Source organism: Xiphophorus maculatus, chromosome 17 (genome assembly GCF_002775205.1).
Source record: "Xiphophorus maculatus strain JP 163 A chromosome 17, X_maculatus-5.0-male, whole genome shotgun sequence".
Lineage (NCBI taxonomy): Eukaryota > Metazoa > Chordata > Actinopteri > Cyprinodontiformes > Poeciliidae > Xiphophorus > Xiphophorus maculatus.
This window is the reverse complement of record NC_036459.1, coordinates 16,277,347-16,299,405: the sequence shown is the minus strand read 5'-3', so window position 1 is coordinate 16,299,405 and position 22,059 is coordinate 16,277,347. Positions and strand designations below refer to the sequence as shown.

General features: G+C 41.5%; 1 protein-coding gene across 12 annotated transcripts in view; it reads right to left on the bottom strand.

The window, feature by feature from the left end:
* The window catches only part of nav3 (neuron navigator 3), a 283,136-nt gene that overhangs the window by 16,286 nt on the left and 244,791 nt on the right, over positions 1-22,059 (bottom strand). For 4 of the 12 annotated variants that reach the window (XM_023350561.1, XM_023350555.1, XM_023350556.1 and 1 more), the window contains 14 exons: positions 20,944-21,679; positions 19,398-19,823; positions 18,772-18,813; positions 14,910-15,067; positions 13,160-13,357; positions 12,979-13,031; positions 12,384-12,407; positions 10,604-10,627; positions 10,354-10,431; positions 7,075-7,158; positions 6,132-6,243; positions 4,797-4,921; positions 1,500-1,523; positions 977-1,143 (listed from right to left, as the gene is read on the bottom strand). In XM_023350561.1, coding sequence (XP_023206329.1) covers positions 977-1,143; positions 1,500-1,523; positions 4,797-4,921; positions 6,132-6,243; positions 7,075-7,158; positions 10,354-10,431; positions 10,604-10,627; positions 12,384-12,407; positions 12,979-13,031; positions 13,160-13,357; positions 14,910-15,067; positions 18,772-18,813; positions 19,398-19,823; positions 20,944-21,679 — 2,251 coding nt within the window. The remainder of the gene's footprint in view (positions 1-976; positions 1,144-1,499; positions 1,524-4,796; positions 4,922-6,131; positions 6,244-7,074; positions 7,159-10,353; positions 10,432-10,603; positions 10,628-12,383; positions 12,408-12,978; positions 13,032-13,159; positions 13,358-14,909; positions 15,068-18,771; positions 18,814-19,397; positions 19,824-20,943; positions 21,680-22,059) is intronic. The other 8 variants (XM_023350557.1, XM_023350566.1, XM_023350558.1 and 5 more) reach the window with 6 other exon arrangements.

Genomic DNA, 22,059 nt, shown 5'->3' with positions numbered 1-22,059 from the left:
TTGCAGCTTTTAACATGCAGATTCCCCCCCCCACTGTTCAAAACAAAAATCTTCCTTAAAACTTGCTCTGGTATTTAGTTCATATTTTATTATCCGTTTTAGTTTAATCAAATCTCTTAATTGCTCGTTTTGTTGCTGTATTTGTTTCTCTTGTAAATGAGATGTTGGATCTCAATGAGACCACCTGCATAAGCAAATATCGAATAAAAATAAAAACAGCTCAAGTGATCCGATACAAATATCTGTACCAGTGTCAATGTTGAAAAAAATTCTAGGTCGGGTATCGGTGTGCCTGACCCATAAGGACTGATCTATTCATTCTAATTCTATCATTTGTGCTCTTCAGCGACGTCATGCTTTATTCTTTAGTTCGCATTATGTTTGGACTTTTTAATTGCACTTGGTGAACTATTTGAAAGAAGGTTTGTTGCAGTTTAGTTTTACGTTTGACCAACGTAGTCAACTTATTGTTTTTGTCAGCTTCGGTTTTTGGCATTATTTATTTTACATGGGCTGTTATACTCCCAATTGAACTGAGTGAATAAATTAAAGTTGGAAAATCATGTCTAAACTAACCCTAACCCACAACGAAGGTCAATTATGCCCTTCTTCTCTGTTATTCTTTTGTGCTGAACACGAAAAGAGAAAAGTCACACCAACACAATCCAGTGCACACACACTCCCGGGGAGCAGGCCCGTTACCGAGATCTGTGCTTGTAGACCACATGACCGTTAAGCTTTTTCTTTGCCGTCCACATTGGGGAGGACTTGCTGTCGCAAATGCACTTGCTACAGCAGGTTGAGAAACATTTCAGAAAAGTGTGGAGACAGAGAGAGAGAGAAAGTGTTTGGAGGGGAGAGTGAGGTGACGATTTTAGTTTAAAGGAAACAAAGGAAAATGAAATTAACTCAAAGGAGAAAAAGGAACCAAAGAGGCGACTGCGTGTTTCGGTGTCTGGGTGCGTGGCGGACTCACTCTGTGGTGGAGGGGGAGGAGCGCAGCGTGGCGATGCTGCCCTGCCTGTTGTCATGCTGCAGCTTGGGCGAGGAGGGCACAGAGTCGGTCATCTCCTCCATCTCGTCGTGGGCCGACTGCGACTTGCTTTTCTTCTTGCTGAACGCCTGCTTGAAAGAGCTGCGCAGCTGCAACGCACAAAACAAGAGAGCGCGCGTTAGTTCCTGATGGGTTTCCACTGCCACGTTGTGTCGCGTCAGATCAGGGTGTCACTCGTTTCCAAGCAATAGACGCGGTCTGTTTTAGGCAAAAAGGCAGAAAAGCGAGGCCGTAAGTAGAAATGAGAATGAGGAGCCGGGGGGCAGAGGGGAGGATGAGTCAATTGAGATGAACAAACATACGGGGGCGAAACGGAGGAGCAGGGTTGCTGTATCCATGCCGACGTTCCAAAGAAAGACATAAAGGAGTAAGGATGAAGGCGGGGCTGTGATTAGGACAGGACTAGTGGAAAACTGAAACGGAAAACACTCTGGAAACCACTGACCTGAGCTGGGATGGAATCAGCCACCTGAAGATGCAGAACACACCCAACGTTAAGGCACGCAAACGCACACACACACGTGCTCAATACACACCCATCTATAGCAGACTGTATTCACTCAGAGTAACAGCTGAGAGTGGCTGTGTTCTACAAAGCATGGCAGAGAAGGTACAGTTACTACAGCTGGAAGAGGGATGAACAATGACAGCAGTTTATATGACTGGGAAAGTTAACTTTGTCCGAACGGAAAACATTTCTGCAAAATCCGTCTGGAACCTGTTTTATTTGGAGTGTGGGAATAGCAGCCCTGCAAGGATAAGCGGGTTCAGACAATGGATGGATGGATAGATGGTCTGGAGGACACACATTTATATTAAAAAAGCTACAGCAACCGGACAAAACATTTCAGTGTTATACTCCTAAAATCTGAAACCGTCTCTCTGAAGAAGTGAGACGGGCCTCCATTCCGACAATGTTTAAATCCAGGCTGAAAACACTTTTTTCAGCTGGGCATCCGACAGCTGAAGAAGTATTTTATCAACTTTTTCTTATGTTGAATTAATCAGTGATTCTTTCTTTCCTTATTTTAGTTTGTTGTAGTTTGTTTAATTCATGCCTACGATTTTAAACTCTTACTCTTGAGTTTTCTGTAAACAATATGAATTGTCTTGTACACAAAATGTGCTTACAGATGCATCTATCGCCCGTTCCGCTAATCTGCTAATAGCAGAGCTGATTTTTCTTCCATTGGAAACGTTTAACACTTAGATTCCCCCAAGTAAAGTTTTCTAAATAAATTCAAAATTTCTAATTTACTTGGCTGTTTTGTAAACATTCAGTTGAATAAAGTTCAACATCTGTGCTTAAGTTTTGGTTATCGACTGTTAAGTAGTTAAGAAGTAGCTAGACGTTGACATACACGCTCTTATTTTGAAATGTGGGAAGACCGTTTACCCAGCAGTTCTGTTTTCTCTTCCCAGGTTTCCCACCCAGGACTTGGTGCAGTAAGTGACATTTATTCTCTACCTAGAATGCATCAGTGAACAGTTTAAAATCTGCTGATGTCCTGTATGCTTTCTGACTGAAGTGGTCAAATTTAGCAAAAGCAGCAAAAAATTTAGCAGAATTTTCCCAAGAATCACTTCCTGAAGTGTAAACATATATGGAGGTGTGTAATAACAAATATGACCCTGTTGAGGGCGATATACTATGTTATGTCATTAAAACATAATTTCATTTTGCGCATTAGCATTAGCTTCAGCTAAATGCCATGTTGGTATAGTGCCTCAGCATTAGCACAATGTTTATGATTAGTGCTTTAGGGTTAGTGCAATTAACTTTTTAGCTAGCTGTGCTAACTAGCAGTTAGCTGTGCTGTTTAGCACCTTTCTCTTTGAACCGCCGATAATTTAAGCAATTTTTGCTGCAGTAGCAGCATCTGTTGGATCGAGCTGGTGACCTTTATGGCTGTTAGCTTACATTTCAATTTATGGGGAAGCATTTATTTTCTTCAAGTAGTATTTTCTGCAACAGAGGTCGAGACAGAACTTCTAATATGTCGACTGACTCGGGGGAGCTGCAGCAAATAAAGACTGCTGAGCTGCTGCAGAACAGCAAGAAGTAAAACCAGAAAGAATGAAGGAAGGTTTTGAATTCTGCTCAGGATTTCTGACTGGATTTGTCGGCAGTTTTGAGTTCTGTGGTTTGATAATGAAAAGTCAAATGTGAGAGCAACAGGAAGACATGTAGAGCGGTAAATGTTGAAGGCACTTCAATGATGTGATCACAAAGCAGATGCACAAATACCAACATAAACAGTAAAAAAAGAGAAATTATAAAAAAACAAATGATCTTTTCAAGAGTCAGTCACTCCAGAAATCTCAATGACTTTACAGTAAGAAAAGAATTAAAGCTCCCGATGTCTATAGCAGTAAAATATTTGTGCTGCTGTGCAACATTGAAGAAGTGCTCAGTCAGACTTTTAATCTGAATGTTAACAATAATGAGACATTAATAAAATACTGAGTTGTTAAATGGCACTGAACAATGACAAAATGATGAAAAAGGCAATTTTTGGTGAGGAATAAATCAGGACACCCTTCCACTTAACATGGTTAAACCCACACAAAGGAATATCACATCAGTTGCAAATGGTGGGGAAATCATTATTCTGTCTGTGGAAATGATTGTGAACACCAAGATGAGATCCAAAGAGTTCTATGAAGCCTTCGGAAACTAGGCTTTAGTGACTTATGAGGCCAGTGAGAGACTCAAAATACTCTGTCCAGAAAACCATCTACAAGTGGTGGATGTTGAAAAGGTGAGCAAAGGGGAAAACCTTTGCACTTTAAAAGAACGTAGACAAAAATTGGAACATGTCTGGTGCAATTTAAAGATAAAATTCCAGAAAAAGACTATGTGAAAACTAATTAATAACAATGTCTGAATGAAACCCTGGACCTTGATCCCACTGAGATATTTTGGGGTGACTTGAAACAAGATGACCACACATGAGAAACCCCTCAACATCTCAGAGCTGGACGTGAGCTGGAAATGTTTCCTCAGACCAACTGGTAGATGGATACAAGAAGCATCTCACTGAAGTTACTTGTAACAGAAGCTTTTGGCACTTAGGGTGTTGAAACATTTTCTACTTAAGACACATTTTTGTTGACATCTGTAGTTCAAAGGTTTCAGGGGTTTTGCAGACTTTACTTTTCAGCTGCAGTCATAAAAGAAATGAGATCTCTGTGTGTGTGTGTGTGTGTGTGTGTGTGTGTGTATGTGTGTGTGTGTGTGTGTGTGTGTGTGGGGGGTGTGTGTGTGTGTGTGTGTGTGTGTCGATATGGTCTGGGTCGATCAGAAATTCCTTGGCATAAGACGAACTCAAGAGTCAGATGTGAGACCGATGCTCTGACAGGTGAAGTTTGAGCCAAAGAGGGACAGTGACCCTGCAGTAATCCTGGAACAACAGGACTGAAAAAGAAAAAAATCAAGGTTTTGGGATGGACATGTCAAAGTCCAGAGTTCAACCTGATGGAAACGCAAAGGCAGCAACTTCATACAGATGCCAGCAAAAATAAGCTCCATTAATCCTATGAAGAGTGGGCAAATATGTCTGCACAATTATGTCAGACTGAAGAAATCATATAGAAACTGAGTTGATTCCACGAGCTACTGAATCCCTGGGAGCACTCAGTTCTTCCTGTGACTTCACTTACAGTGGTGGCAGCTTTCTTTATCCCCTGCCTGTGTAATTCTCATGCTAATTTCTCTCTTCTTCTTCTTCTTTCCACTTACCCAGCTCTTCTTCTTCTTCTTTTTATCCTCAGCGTCCTTGCCCAAGCTGCCCATGCTGGCGTGACTGGCAGCGCTGTTGATGCTGGACATGCTTTCCGACGAGTGCTGCCGCCTAATCCGAAGGTCTGAAGGAGACAGACAAAGCAATCCTCAGTGCGAAAAACACTAAGCTGGAGAGCGGCTGAAAACGAGACAGTTGGTGTGGGGCTTTTGCCTCTGTAAGACTTTGTAACGCTACGCTGAGGCCGGTGCACTGAGAGGGCCTCAGCCAATCACTGCTACTGCTGACTGAGGCTGTTTCGTGACTGGAGAAGGTCACAGATCACTTCCATTTTAGGGTTTTTTTTTCTTACACTTAAATGTTTCAAGTCAAATTCATTTTACAATTAGACCAAAATTAGGTATTGACATTATTTCATCTTTTCCATCCCAAAGTCTTCCTTTCGTTTGCTTGTGGATCAATGTCCGGTTGCACAAGCCATGAAAGTTTAATCTTTCGGTCGCACACTAATGGCTGAGGATTCTCCTTGACGGGGCAGTATCATGTTTTCCAGGCACATAGTGTAATTTTATAGCACAATGAAGTTACCGTGTCATCTTTATTGTTTTAAAAACCCCAGAAGCTTGGTTCCCTTAAGCGTTTTGCACAGCCTAATGGTTGCCTCAGGAGATTTAAGCATATTTCTCAAAGCAACACTCCAGGTATGTTTTTGATAATGTTATAACATGACGAAAAGCTTGGAAAAGTTGATTTCACACAATACCGCCCCTTTAAGGGGTTTCTGCTAGAAAACAGAATTCATGGCGAGCCTTGCTGTTCCTGAAGTTGGCTTTACAGCATATTTAACGGGACACACACCTTCCAGAATGATCCACGTTTGTCTTATCACCCAATAGTGTTTTTCCAAAAGTCTTGGGGATCATCTAGATTTTTGGGTTTCTTTTTGGTCAGATGTTGCTTTGGTCTTGGAACTCAATCACAGATGCCATTTTAGCCGAGTCTGTTTCTTATTGTTGACTCATGAATCCTGAGTTTTAGATGTTGTCCTATTGGATGAGTCTATAATGAGACGCTATGCTTTCCCCAATGAGTATAATGACTCCTACTGTGGTTCTCTGGAGTCCCAAAGCTTCAGAGAGGAGCCTTCATTTCAAAACTGCTTTTTGGTTCAGGCCTGGTTATCTTCATCTAAAACGTATGTATGTGATGATCTGAAACATTTCAGAAAACAAGCCAACTGCAGTAAAGGAATCGCAGTGTAAAAATGATCAATGGCGCACAAACACCTCAGCTATAGTTGTAGTTTAGGGAGCACACCCTGCTGGTTTTGCTACCTTTGTGTAGGTGGTCCGGGCCGTTGAGCGCCACCTGGATTGCAGTTTGAGCGTCGGTGTTCTGTGTCTTCAGCATCTCTATGGTTTCTCTCAACTCGGCCAACTCGGACTCCTGCAGCGGCAAAACGAGGACAAGAACAGGAAGTTCTCTTTTTAGCATCACAGAAACACTACTTAAGAGAGGATGGGATCTTTGTAGCCTGGACGAAAACACATATAGCAATAAAATGTGCCCAGACTAGAGCCCTTTGGAAGTTTTTTTTTTTTTTGGAATCAACACACAAGCTGCTTTGATGTGAACAAGTTCTCCAAGTTTGGCTTTGACAATAGTTTTATTAAAGCAGAAAGGGAGGAGGAAAAGTTTCCCATTAGATGTCGGAGCCAGCGCCCCCTGCTCTGAGGAGGGGAAAAAAAGGCTGCACTCTTTGTTGAGCTGACTTCATAGAGGAGAGGGTACCTCCTTTTTCTTCTTCCACCACAGCCCACTGAGAGCTGCAGATAGGGCTGCTGCTTTAATTAAAAGTTAGAACCGTGTTGTCTGACAAAGGCCTCCCCCTAGTCTGCTTTAGCGCCTAGAGGATTAAAAAGCTACCGGGTCCTATCAGCCCTTTGAGCTAAAGATACTGATGCTGATGCAGTGATCAGTGGGAAGCTCTTGCTGAGGTCTTTTGAAGGACAGACAGTTCAAGCAATGTTGAACTTTGTCTTAAGTGAGGCAAATCTTGAGATAATAGGAAACTACGACATTAGCAAGACCCAAGACTTTGGCAGCACCCAAATTTTGAAGATAACAGAAATAATCCAGTAATTCTCCACCATGTTATGTTCTACCTTTCCAGAAAGAGTTTAATGAAATGGCACAGCTTCCTTTTCCTAATTATTTCTCTTCCTTTGAATGCAGTTTCCTTTAGTCTGTTGTTGAGTGAGGCGTAACTTCTCGTACCTTTTGTTCGGCGGTCATGGTGAGGCTCTGTAGGCGGCAGGTCATGTTGCTGAGGCTCTTCTCGAAGGCGGCCACCAGGTGAGCCTACACACACACCGAGACATCTGCATTAGGACGCTCTGATTTCATTTCAGAATAACTGGGTTTAACTGAATAAGACATGTTTAATATTTTATATAATTGACTTCACCAGTTACAAACAAGCACAAACTCCAATGTATTTTGTTGGGAGTTGATGTGACAAGGTAACACAGATTAGTGCCTACTTGGGAAGTAGCTGGAAAATGTTTTCGGTTTTCGAATTTTTAAAATTAAAATCTTATGAAACCATTTGCTTTCAGAAGTTAGCCAACTACAGCATTAGAAGACGAAGCCACAGCTACACTGGAACTGTTTTACAGTCTGATCACGTTAGAACGGCCAAGTCAAAGTCCAGATCTGAACCCAATTGAGAATCAGTGGCAAAACCGACTGAGTTTGAGATATTTTGCTAAAAAGAATGGGCAAAAAAATGACGGTGAGCTAATGTCAAAAAGCAGTTCTTCAAAGTATTCACTATATTTTGTAAAATGATTAAACTCGTAAATATTTCCCCAATTATTCAATCTGATGCTTTTTTTTTTTGTTCATCACATTCAATAAACACATTATTTACAGTTCTAATTTGAGATAATGTGGAAGGGTGTAAGAGAGAATATGAAAACAACAATAATTCTAGTAAGAACTGTGTCTCGAAACCAGAACCATTCAAAGACACCAGGTGTTTATCCATAAATTTATTTCTATTCTGAAAGTTTGGCGAGAAGAAAACATAACTTTTGTGTTTAAAAAAGCCATTAATACTGATTGTTGCTGAAGGCAACTGAGACAAGGCTGCATGTGGAGATTTGTTTTTCCTTAACAGCTTAAAACCTGGTGCTGGGACTTTTAAAATAGGAAAAAAGTCTAAATCGTCCTGGAGGACATGTTACATCTCACCAGATCAAATTATTGCTCGTGGATTTCTTGATGCTCTGTGTCTCTCTGGACTTACTGCAGAGTAAAATATGTGGCATACACATCAGAGAAGAGTTTCTCTCCATGACTCAATCCATCACCTGGGGATGCAGCAGCAACACGATGAAAGATGGCAGCAGGTCCAGGAAATCGTACCATCTGTCCTGCTGAATCTGTCAGTTTAGGACTGCGCCGCTCTGGAATTGGTCTTGCCTTAAAAATTGTGGTTTTGTTTATGAATGACTGTCTGGTAAAGCCTTCTGTCTACGACAGCAATGTTTGCTCTGCTATGATTTTTGCGTGTGTGCTTGTCTGTGTGTGGTTGTACGTATGTAACGCCTGCTCTACCTGTCATCCTTAGCCAGACACTCTGAGACACCTGTCAGGCCTGGTGTGTCACAGGAAGATGGGCAGCATGCCCAGACAAATCAAAAGAATGTCAGATTCACACAAATTCACACACATTCATGCTTTTTATCATTATGCCTTCAGTCTGGATAAAATTGTCTGCAGAAAGAAGAATTCCCCCTGTAACTGTGAGGAACTGAGTCCAAAAATAAAACACAGAGAGGAACATCCAACAATGCCAATTCCACTCAGTTTCCAGGGCTGAATTTGTAATGGTGTTGACCTTTAGAAATGCCAACTCCTCGTACCTCTCCCACTAACTCTGCATCTTCTTCCAACTCCACCTGTGAGCTGACTCCTCACCCCCACAGACAAGGGAGGTGATGATCAGCCTCACATCCCAGAGAAGAACAAACTGCCGTACACCTTGGACCTGAGCCCAACGGATCAGCATGTAGTTTTTTATTATTATTATTTTTTTACAAACTTCTTGAGGTCATGGGTAGAAGGTTAATGTCACTCAAAATAAAATAACTACATAACGAGAAGTCTTCCCTTTCAGGGCTGTCTGATGTCTCCAATGAAGAGAAAAACTCAAAGCTATTACAATGTCTAAAATAAAGAGAAGCATTTCTCACGGTTGTTCCAATGCCACAACCTTGAAACAAGCTTGAGAACACGCTTGAGGATCTTAACCCTCCTAAAGAGAGTTAAGATCCCTAAACTGAGATGTACAACTAAAAGATGTTGCAATGTCTCTAATAAAGGAACACTCTTCTCAAAGTTGTTCCAATATCACCAGTGAGCAAAATTAAACTCCTCCAGAGTTTGATGATGCCTACACTAAGAAGACGTACAACTCAAGGATGTCTCCAATGAAGAGACACTCTTCTCAAGGTGTCCCAAAGACCAACTGACCTAATCTAGACTGTTAAGATCCTTAAACTAAGGGGATGTGCAACTAAAGGATGTTACAATCTCTCCAAAAAAAGCACTCTTTTCTAGAGTGCTTTATAATGAGCCAATAATAAGAAAAACTCCTCCTGAACGTTGTGATGTCCACAATGAGAGATACCCTCCTCAAGAGTGTTTCAATGCCTCCAATAAAGAGACACATTACTCAAGGATGTCATGATGTCTCAAATTGGTAGACATAATTTTGAAAAGGCCTTCAACTCTACTCTTAAAGCACCATGAAGAGGAAAAGGAGAATCTTGAACAAGATTCTTCTGGTCCCACAAAGGACAAGAAGATTATGCACTGTTAAGTTGTTAGGACGTAGAGCTTTCTCCTGAAAATGGCAAACATTGTTAAAAAAGTTTTCCGTTAAATCAAAAGGCAAAACTATTGTTTATCAATGCAGAGCAAAGTTCTGTAAATCCCTCCTACATGGATGTTCTTTTGTCCTTCAGGTTTCTCCACTGTTCAGTTTCCAGCACTGCTTTTGCTTTATTTTATGGTCAAAGCATCAAACTGCAAGAAGAGACAAAGTCTGCTTCCACACTTGAACAAGCATTTAGCACTGCAGGAGGAGGATGACGCACGTTCCAATGCTTGAGACTGTCAATCTAGCAGCAGGAAGACTTTGTTAGGCATTTAGAGAGTTTCATATCACTATTTCACCTACAAACTGATGTTATCTGCTCCTATTTTCACTCTTTTACCTCTGTGATTTCTGTTTTGGCAAAAAAAATAAATAAAAATCACTGGGTAAGACAAACGTAAAGAGACAAAATGCAAGATTGATCACAATGAGCAAATATCCCATCTGAGAACAAAATACGGTCACGAAAACACACATATGATGGCTGAAAGCAGAAAGCAAGATCAGATTTTTATTCCCTCCACAGCTCAAAACAAACTGCTCTCCAAAAGGAGGCCATTATGGAAATGAGCCGGCTGTTTAATGGAATCCTTTGAAAGAAACAAACTCACATTGGCAGACAGCTGAGACGTGAGGGTTGCCACCTTCTCCTGAGAAGCATCCAGCTCCCGCCGCAGCTTTCTGATTTGCTAGTTTTGGGCGAGAGAGCAGACGTGAATGCGCGCCATGTAGACAGACTTCAAACTTTTTGTAATCATGCTGATGAACATCAATGAGGAAAGAAAAGTTACAGTTACACAGTAACATGTGTCAAAAACATTGGAGTGAAGTGTAAAGAAACATAAAGTGAGGGGGGATTACCGTGGAATTTTGGACTGTTTGGCCCTTGATTGAAAAGAAAAGAGTCAAAATTAACACTATGTTGCATGCTTACATCAAGCAGAACTGGGGTGGTCCAGACGGACACCACCTAACATATCACACCCAGTCAGAGGTTAGAAATGAGCGGCCAAGCAAGAGAGGCATGGACTTAAAACCTGGTTCAACATAGCCTGCAAATATCTGGTTAGTTCCAACCAGATATTTACATACATGTACAAAAAGACATGCCTTTTTATTCTTACTGTCTGATGTGAAACACGTCTGGTTTCGTAACAGACAACAGTCTTATTCTACGTAAGAGCGTATAGAATAATGTCAATTTCTGAAAAAGACAAAATCAGAAACTATTAAATATCAAACCAAAATCAGATTTATTTTACATCCGCATTGGAAATGTCATCCACAGTAATCAGATTGCCTTGCAAAAGCATTGATAACTCTTGAGTTTTGTTTTTCGCCCACATTTTAAGCACAACCACACACTTCAGTGTATGTTACTGGGGTTCTGTGTGAAAGCAAAATGTGGAAAATCAACGTGTTTGTAGAAGCGTCAAAATATATGAATATTCTTGGAGGCGATGTGAGTTTCGGCTAGTTATTGGTGGAAATAAGGATATTTACACATCTAAATGTAATTTAATTGAAAATTAGATTTTTTTTTTTATTTCAGGGGAAATATCCCAAGTGTGTCACTAGAATTGAATTCTCAGTGATTCATTAAACCTTCGTCTCAGAGAGTGTTTGTTGCTACTCTCTGAACCAAACTTGAGCTAAAACACACGAATAAAACGACATAACTAAAAGACATGCAAACTCAGACAAAAAAGAGGAAAACAAGCTAAATTAGATGAAATCAGGGTGCAGTAGATGCATGTTGTGTTAGTTTTTGTAATAAATAAAGAAAAGAAAAACATTGTTTACATTGGAAAACGAAATCACCAAAAGATCATGAAAAGCAATGCAACATAGAGTTAAACTGTTTTGTCGTTAAACTGAACACAGCCGGAGCTCAAATTTTGGTGTTGGTTCTGCCCAATGTTATTAGAGACAAACAGCAGCGATTTTTGTCCTTGTTGGACTACATCGGAGAAGAAAATCTGCACAGCAGAACATGCAAGACTTTCAAACACAAGGAAACAGCCAGAGGAGATCCAAAAACAGGAGAGGAACATGCTGGGTCGGACAAACACTAGGCGAAAACAAACCAAGTCAAACAAAGCGGCAACGACTTTCGGTGCAATAAGAAAAGTATTCGCCCTTAACAGATTTTCATTGGTTTAGACAGTTTTTTTGTTTCCCTTTAATGAATGAAATCATTTAAAGACTACATGTCCTATTTACTTGGGTTTACTCTCCGTCTCATTTTAACACAAAGCATTTCAATGTCGCAAAAAACTGAAGAAATCTGTCGGTGGGCAGAGACTTTCTTGCACTTGAAACCAGAAGTTGGACCTCAGCTGTCGGATTGATGTCGCACCGAATCGTACTGCTTCAATTGCAAGTTTGAAACCCATCAGGTTTGACTGTTCTGCTCAGTGGCTAGGCTAGCTGTTGTCTAGCAATCCGAGCCAGTGACACCGCTGCGACAGTCTCCCTACCAGACGTTGTACCAATGGAGTTTTCCAAGTTGCAGATTGGACATTTGAACTTCTGATGACAAATGCAACGCAGCACAAGTAATTGTAACCATAGTTTAGTGCTACACGGCAGGAAGGCAGCATGCAGACAGAGACATGCTTGTTCTGTCCCTCAGTTTTACCTCAGAGTGGGCTTTTTCCTCAGTCTGTAAGAGACAAGCAAACTCCAATTAGAACCATATCTTTACTGCCTCCCAGAGATGCTATTTCCCTTCTGATGTGACGAATCAGAAAAAAGATTAAATAGCAAACATGGAAGATAATCTTACTTAACTTAAAAGATCTAAAAGACACTATCGCTGACAATTAAAATGCTAAAAATCCACCAGAAAACAAAATGAGAATTATTTTTTATTTATTAGGAAACAAATTGATTCGTTCAACGAGTACCAAAACTTTAGCGACTTGAAAGCTAAAGGAATGAGACAGAAGTGTACGGTCATCAGTTCTGCCCGCAAAAACTAATCTGCTATCTCCATGATTGTGGCGTCTGAGTCACAGCCTGCACTATTAGAAAAGCAGCTTTCATGTTATTTAAGGCTGCTTTACACATTTCCAATATAACCTCAATAAAAACATACAAAATTGACCTAGAAGGGGAAAGAGATATAGTTTTAGATGAATTTCATTTAACTTAAAAAAAAAGAAAAAAGAATGTTATAGTGAGCATATTGTGTTTTATTTGATTTCTTAAACCTGTCCCATTGAGCGACTTACCGCAGAGTACAGTGAGGATGTGCTGGAGACCAGAGACAAGGACGAGCCATGGACTGTGAGACAGAGACACAATGTGAACAACTCAGATGACACTTCAAAAAAACATTCACTATTTTAAACTCAAACATATTTCTTTCTATTCTCTTGGTATTTTCAGGTTCATAGTTCAGGACCGTCTTACCTTCATCAGTGCTGTCTCTGAAGGAACCTGAGCGACTGATGGCCCGGGGTCGGTCCTCCAGGGAGGTCGCACTGCCCCCTAGTGGGTGGCCCTCTCCGTACAGGTCAAACGAGTCCTGAGCGGGGATGCTGTTGGAGCGGCTCATGCTGCCGCTATTGCCTGGTGGCAGGTTGTACTGGTTGATGTTGGTCGGACTTACTGCGCAGTAATGACATGCAGAAAATGTAGCGGTATTAGTCACTTTTTTAATATACGTTATCACACCGAAAAAAATGTTTCTTTCAACTAACTTTTTAAAGAAGTTACTCAAATTTGCTAAAGCTAATTTTATTCGTTTTGCTCGAGATGTTAATTCTGATTTGAATAATTCTGAAATTGAGAGTTATAGCTTGAGCAAACATAGTAAAACAACACAGAGAAACAAAATAGTCCTTTTTTTAAAGTTGGTACAAAGAAACATTTTTTTCAGTGCATGATCTTGCTTTTGCAAATATTGTTTTGCGAAGCAACGTGTGTGACTTCTGGTGGAGTAAGTGCTATTATTGTCAAACCCTCTTGACTTTTTTGTTGTCAGATGTGTTTCCATTAAAAAAAATAATAATTATGAGCACTTGGAAGGATCGCACTAGAAAAGGTTGATGGAAACATTAACATTCATAATAATTTCCTCAGTTTTGCAAAATAGTTCTTTACGCTCACTTAAGTTAACTTAGATTTTTGACTTTTTTTTTTTGAAATGTCAAAGCGCTAAAGGGAAGATGGACCCACATTTGTCAATTAAGTTCTGACATAACGGACATTTATCTGTGTTTTTTTTTTTTACACCAACACATAACTTCAACATCTGATCTGATCACATTTTGCGTAGCCTGGTTGATTGGAAACATACCAAATTCACATTTTCCTTTTTGTGAAATTTTTAAAGTTTGCTCAACATTTACATGACCATTGGATGGAAACATAGCAATTTATGACTTTTGAAGACTCTGATGTAAAAACATGCATTATTATTCTCAACCAACAACAGATGGCATGTTTTAGCTGTTTCTCCTAAGTAGACCATATGGTTAAGATATAAGAAAAAGCTGGATATGATATGGTATATTTTTTAACCTCTTTTTGTCACCCCATTCTTCTCACTAACATCTGGTACAATTGGACGCACATGGTGAGTTATGCAAATTAGATAATGATTTTATTTAGTGACCTGCGCCCATTTTAAGGACAGCCTGTAGCTACTTTACTTATGGTGGAATTGGTGAAACTAAGACTGGCTCACAACTCTCGGATAAATTGGCATCAAATAATAATTTCTAAATCATATCTGTGGTGGCCGTTAGGGGAACACAGTAAAAAAGTGACAGATTGACAGACAGTACAGGAACATTTTTCTAAGCGCTGTGAGTACAACCACGAGCTGCTAACAACGGAAAAGTTGGCGTGTGCCTTGAAGCTTCCCATCAGTGCTGAACTAAAGAGCCGTTTTCAGTTTTTAATGAATCCTGGCTGCATTTGATTATCTCTAGTGTGAAATATTAAGTACTTAGAGACACCAATTCTTAACTGGATGATTTTAGACTAAACATGGACCTTTTAAAATACAGTTTGAAATTCATGAAACCTTGTGAAAACTCAAAATAGAGCACATTTCATATTTGCCGGTGTTAGAATTAATAGTGAAAAACACAAATGAAATTGGGATTTTTATGGACTGTAATATAATAAAATTAGGATATTTTTAAAGACTAACAGAGGTTGGAGTAGTGATATTTTCCAGTGTTGATGCAAGCCGCTCCGGGAGGAGAAAGCGGGGACTGGCTGCCCGTGTCCTGCAGGCCCCCGGTCGAATGCGACCTCAACCACTCCTTTCCTTCTTCGTGGGACGTCTGCCGAGACGACGGTGGGTACCTGAGAGTCACAAAACCACTATGAACTTAAGACAGGAGGACATTCTCAGAAGTTAAAGCAGGTCACTTCTGCAGCAGCAAAGCTACACAGCAAATGCACAAGAGCAGAGGGTAAATAAACATGCACCACTATGCAATCAGCAACATGCAAAAAAAAATAACAATCTGAAAATTTGAATCTTTCCTTCAGTCACCAGATGTGTATGACGCTTAAAAAACATTCATATAAATATGAATGTGTGTGACTAAAGCTGCCTGTAGCATTCAAACAATCTTTCACTACCATTCACACTGAGCCATAACCATAACAAATAACTCAGGAGTCTTTATAGTATCAAACAGGCAATAGTTGGGGTAAACCTGTCCCTTCGCTCAATCATATCCCCAACTTCTCTATCCACACTGCTACCATTTGCTACCAAATTACAGTTGCCCGCTAGTAGTCCTAATCTTCTATACATTAGCATGTTGAAATGACAGAGCATTTCTGGTTGAAAAAGTAATTATTTATCTTTAGTGTTAGACAACGTAAAACACTGACCGAGTTAAACTTGCCAAACTCAACTCGGTTTTCTTGAGTTGAAAACCGACTCAAGACCAAATTGTGACTTCAAGACCAAGGTTCAATTCATGACACCAAAAGGGAACTTCAAAACCCGTATTAGGAGCAAACAGGAATTTAAAACTGAGGTGAGGATCAAACCGTGATACCGAACGGAGACTTTAAAACTGAACAAATCGGCAGAGCAGAACTTCAAAAGTGAGGTAAGGACCATGTCAAGACTTAGAGACCAAGGTAAGCCTCACACCATGATGTGGAATAGAAGCTTCAAAACTGAGGTAAGGATGAACTGGAGACTATAAGTTCCAGGTTGGGACCAAACCATGATAGCGACCTGGGACTTTAAAACTAAGACAAGAACAGCCGAACTAACCTTAGTTTTGAGTTTCAGTTGGGACTTCAAAAGTGAGACAAGCACCAAACCATGGCTGAGTTAGATACTAAACCAGGGGTGGGCAATCCTGGTCCTCGAGGGCCGGTGTCCTGCAACTCTTAGATGTCTCCCTGGTCCAACACACTTGAATCCAATAGTTGAATCACCTCCTAAGTGCAGTCAAGTTCTCCAGAGTCCTGCTAATGACCTCATTATTTGACTCAGGTGTGTTGAAGTAGAGATACATCTAAAAGTTGCAGGAGACCGGCCCTCGAGGACCAGGATTGCCCACCCCTGTACTAAACCATGATTTTTATGCAATCTTAATGCACAAAACTGGCTAAGGTTGGAAAATATAAATGACTATTCAAATTTGCATCAGTTGAGGTTCCTCAAAAATCACCACAAACAATTGTGCTATAAAGCCAAGTAGACTCTAAAATGGTTTGAAGTGTTGGGTTTAGTTTTCAGAACATTGTATTGGCTGAACAGTTGCTACGTCAGTTCATCCTTCAATCATTTAACGATTTACAGGAAAATGAACTGCAGTTGTCCAAGCTTTTGCATGCTAATGAATGAAACACACACACACACAAACACTCTCTACCATTCAACTCTTCTCTCTCCATCTCCATCTCAATAGAAAGCCTTCTTATCTCCCACATGACAATCGGCCATATTTAATCCTCCAGGAATTATAATTGAGTTTGCACTCCTTCCTTCTTAGCAGCATTACCAGGCTCGTCACATCTGACCCCGACTTTCATCACTGCCCTGTACATCCTTTTCATTTCAACCAGCAATGGGCGAATAACACTGTAATTGCTGGTGTGACGTTGCATTTTTCGTTGCTGACGTTGTAACAGAATGATGTATAAAAGCTGTTTGACTTTTCCCCAACAAAATCGTCATCACCAGGACCTGTGTGCTTATTTCCTGAATATTAGTGTAGAAAGAAATCTGAGTTTCCATAGCCAATAATCAAAAGCTGGGGTATAGCAGATCGTTCCTGAAATGTGAACAGGCATTTGAGCTTAGAGGGAGCTTTTGCAAAAAGTCACCACAGTCCACGCTGAGCAGCATATCAAACAGGCAGAAAGAGTTGCATGACAGCAGATTCATTCAAGCTTTAAAAGAGCAAATGCACCAAAGGCAGTCTACACAACCAATAGTTTGAAACCAGGCCATTCATCTGCTCTGAAGGATTCCCTTAAAATATAGAGGCAAGTTTAAACAGCTATTAATCTGAGTTATTTCTTCGTTTCACGCTAAATTAAAAAAAATTTATTTTTCTCCCTCAGCTTAACGTTTTATCAATCTGGTCTCAAAAATCCTACAGAAAACTTTTGGGGTGAGCTGAAGGACAGAGTGCATAAAGGATCCAGGCTTGTTGACAAACTAGAGAGATTGTGCCATCAGAGGAAAGATGCAATGCCTCAATTCAACTGAGCGGTACAAGGTGAGTCCGTAAGCCGTTTTATGGTTCAGGAGAACGTTGTCACTCGCAGGTGGGGTTAAACGCAATGTCTAACATTGCGACATACTAGTGCGATTACAAACATGACACATCTGTATGTTCAATTCCAGCTTCCTCCTGTCACATGTCGATGCGCCTCTGGGCAAGGCACTTAACCCCAAGTTGCCTACCGATGTTCGTATCGGTGTATAAATGTGAGTGCCTTTGTGAGTGCGAATGGGTGAATGTCACTCTAGTGTAAGACACTTTGGTCAAAATGATTGAAAATGTGCTACATAAATTCAGTCCATTTACTATTTACTGTAGTTAAAAAGTGAATGCTGAAAACTGTCGTCGGAGATGATCTACCTTGATTTTCAATGGTTTTGTTTAGCCTAAATTTAACCCAAATTTAAGCTCATTCCAAACTCAATTGACCAACCTTAAATAAAAAAATTACCCCAAAAAACTCTTCTGAGTGTTGGAACGGAGGCTTGAACCGATCACTGGACCTCTGAATCTGAAGAAGCAGATGTAGATCTTCCTTGTTGAATTGCTGAGGAGTGTATGAGAGTTTGGTTTCCAGACTACATGGGTTTTGTGGATCTGGAAAGGTTTACTTTCACAAAGGTTTTTGCAAGGGATGCTGCAGGAGTACAGTGCAGAGTACCTGTACTCTGCCTGGGTTGCACATGTTCCCCAATCCTCGGACAGGAGCATAAGGCATAATTATGGAGAGGAGAGGATGGTTTCTAGTTTGGTAGGTTCTCATCGTTCCTTTTTTCAGGCCACCACCTCCAGTGGAGAAGCTGAATGTGAATGTAAGTCTGACCTCAACCAGAAAAAGGTGGACTGACACCTACAGGTTGGGCGGTCTGTCTCTACCTTGGTGTATTGCTCAAAAGTGACAGCAGGATGTAATGGCAGGTGGAAAGACGAGTTAGAGTGATATGAATGAATTGGGCGCCAAAGTCTGGTGCTGATTACTTTATTTAAAAAGCTGGATTGCTTTTCCGCCAGTAAATTGAAGGTTGGATTATTTTATTTTATTTTTTTAAATCAAGTGACTGCAAAACAAACTAAATCTAAAGTACGAGTTTTGACAGTAAGGGGCACAGTAAATGTTGAGGTGACTGTATATTTAATGTAAATGTGCTAAATCATGCAGTCCTCCATCTTTTTGAATCTTTACATCAGTACCTATAGGAAATATCTCCTTAGGGCCGTGGTGTGAACAACATTTGAACATGCGCTGGTGATCCATGCGAGTGCAAACAGACAACAGAGATAACTACAGATGCAGATGTGCTGTACCTCAGTCCCTTTTTGGGGAGCGTGTTTCTGTCAAGGGGCATGCTGTTGAAACAGAGGAACGGGCCAATCAGATGAACACTCAAATCATTTATATTTCGTGACACATGAAAAAGAAGCCAAACGTTCACACAGAGACAGACAAAACGAGAGAACATCAGGACATTATGCATCTACTGTACGTAGAACTACAAAAACTGAAAACACACACAAACACCATGTTTAAAGTTGATTGTTTCATTTTTGAGACATTCAGCTGTACTACTGAGGGACTATAAAAGTGTGCCGTGATACTACGTTCTGTGTTGTACTCCATGCACTGCGTGTGAACAAAACAATGAATACACTGATACAGACTTCTTATGAGCATGTCTGAAATGATCTGAATTTATAGTGACTTTTTTCTGCCATGGTTTGGATTTGTGGTGTTTGTGTTCTATTTGCAAAACCAGAGCAGAAAAATGTATGGTGTACTGGATGAGTTCATGTTTATCACTGGTATTACTCACTGTGATACTATCTATCTTCTTATTCCTAGATCTTAAGGTAACAAGGCTACACTTTTTGTCTCAGTTGTCAAATGAAACAATGAATACGATTCGTCCCAATCATATTCTCCTCTTACTCACCCCTCAGACAGGGTGGACTTGATACTGCCGGTTCGCGTAACCTTAGGCCCGTGATGGCCCAGCGGCATGTCAATGGACTCAGAGCTGGTGTGCAGACTGGTCATACTCTGGCAGCTCAGCGTGTCCTTGCTGCCGGCTGACGAGCTACAGGCAGGCCAGGGGCGAGCGTTGGAGGGCAGGGAGAGGCCAGAGGCTGGGCTGGAGGCCAGCGAGTCGGTACACAGGTCGGGGGTTTTACCATACAGCGGGCTGCTGCCGCCGCTCAGGCCGCCGGCGCTGCCCAGGCTCCCCGTGCCAGAAGAAGGCGAGTCCAGGCTGGCCTGCCTGGCCAGCGTGCCATGGGGGCTGCCCAGTATTGACGGGCACTTGCCAGAGTCGGGCGTGCCCGGAGAGCTGGCCTTGCTGCTGGCTTTGGTGCCAAACAATCTAGGGTGAGGGGAGGATGGGGTAGAGAGGTGGGTGCAGTCATTTAGAAGTGCTCAAACGAGCGATTGCAAGCTCCATGCTGGAACAATACTGGACTGTTATAAAACTTAATGCAGCTGAAAATGTACAAGTTAAACAGCCAAGTTAATTAGCGCTTCAGAATTTATTCGGAAAAATGACTTAGGGGAGGCTAAGTGTGCAAATCATTTTCAAAGTTAGCAAAAGCGCTAAATAAAAAATTAGCTAATAGCACTTTAGCCAAAATGTGCATAAAAACATAAAAATGTTCATGGGTGTGAATACTTATTTATGCATGGCACTGTATATGTAACAACAAAGTAGCTTTATGGCATCTTCCCACAGATAAAACCTTCCAAATACATTCATCACCTGATGCAACTGTAGCCATTTCAACCATATGAATAAATCTGTTAGGACCTTCAATCCTGCTACCCCTCAGTCATAGCAATATTTACTAAAAAAACACAAGGAAAATTCTCTGTTGAGGAAAAAGAAGCTTGTAGACATGCAGATGGAACCAGCTGGTATGGCAGCACTGTTTCCAAACACCCACTAAGCTACAGCTTGAAAACAAAGACTGGGTGTCAAGAAACTTCCTGTTAACTTGATCTCTGATCTATACTTCTGAACAGGATTTGGTGGAATTTAATCAAAACTGAACAAAGCTTTAGCTGCAGTTGCTTAACATCGACACTAGGGGGCAGTCTATGTAGTAACATCCCTTAGCTTACTGGTTTATATTTTTTCTGTGCAGCCTGATAAAAATTGATAGAGATGTCAGAGGATGTTTAACCCATGGGGGAGCAGTCATGTTTCAGCTGTCCTCTCTTGGAGTCTTGGGAACAGGAAAAACAAATCTGAGCACTACATTTATCACTCAAGAAAAACCACATTGAAGCTCAGACTGATTTTCTGAATGAACCTGATGAACTCTTGAAGAGACCTGAGCCTGTTCCTGAACATCTACCGTATCATGAAAGTTTTTCAAAAACGTAACTAAAAGAAACTATGCGGTGAAATGGTTGATTCACGCAAAACCCAACAAGAAGACAAGGGACCAAGACAGATGAGAGCAGACGGGAAGTATTCTGCGTCTGACCTGCGGAAGGTAGGCGAAGCGATGTCTGGGTATTTGGATCCCGGCTGCCTGAGGCCTGACTGGCCCGCTGAGCTGGAGGTGGGGCTGGATTTGGGAGGGGTGGACAGCCCTGCTGCCGGGTCCTGGTCCGACACCCCGACTTTCTCTTTATCTGTCTGGTTGACGGTGATGGGACTGGAGCGGTCCGAGCCCACCTTTCCCTCCCTCCGTTTGGCACCCGCTTGTGTTGATGCCCCGACCGCTGACTTGCCGCTGACGTTTGATTCGATGCTGCTGGAGCTGGAGCGGTGTCCGCAGCGCCCAGCCACTGCCGCCGCCGACCCACTGGAGGATTTGGCGGGTCTGGGGAGGGAGCGGTACTGCAGGGTGACCTTGGAGCCGCTGCAGCTGAGGAGAATGCCGTCGTCCTGGGGCTGCGAGCCATCCAGGCTGGTTTTACGGACTCCGCCGATGCTCGTGCCTTTGCCGAGGGCAGCCGACGATTTGGGGGCCTTGCCCAGTGTGGCTGAGCCGCTGGTGAGGGCTGCACCGCTTGAGGTAATTAGAGTGCCTGCAGGGCCAGGGATCTTCTTGTATCCAAAGGAACTGGTGGCAGGGGGGCGAGCAATTCCAGAAGGAGGCTTCTTGCCTTCATCCCCGCTACTTCTCCCAGCATCTGATGGTGAACGCTGTATCCCAGCAGAGCTTTTGGAGGGTACTTTGCCCTTTTCTGAGGCCTTGGCATCGTCTGTTTTACCTGCCAAACAGACGAGAAAAGCCACAGATTTAGCATCCTCCCATCTGATAGCATCCTGCAGTTAAATTGATACCTAGACACATGAATTTCAAGGGATTTGTATTGGAATTTTATGAGATTGATCAAGACAATAACCCTTCAAACTGCATACTACACTTTATGTCCTCATTTTATAGCTGGTGGAAACCTACCAAAACAACCCGAAGAGGCAATATTATGGCACATAGGGGCATTTTATACCCCTATACACCCAATTGTTTGACTAAGAAAATTAACTCCTAGAAATTGGGCCTCTGTCTCTTTAAGAAACACCTGCTCTTTTCTGACCTTCAGGAAGTCATCACAATATACCTCCTCCATTAACTTTTTAACAGTGTTTT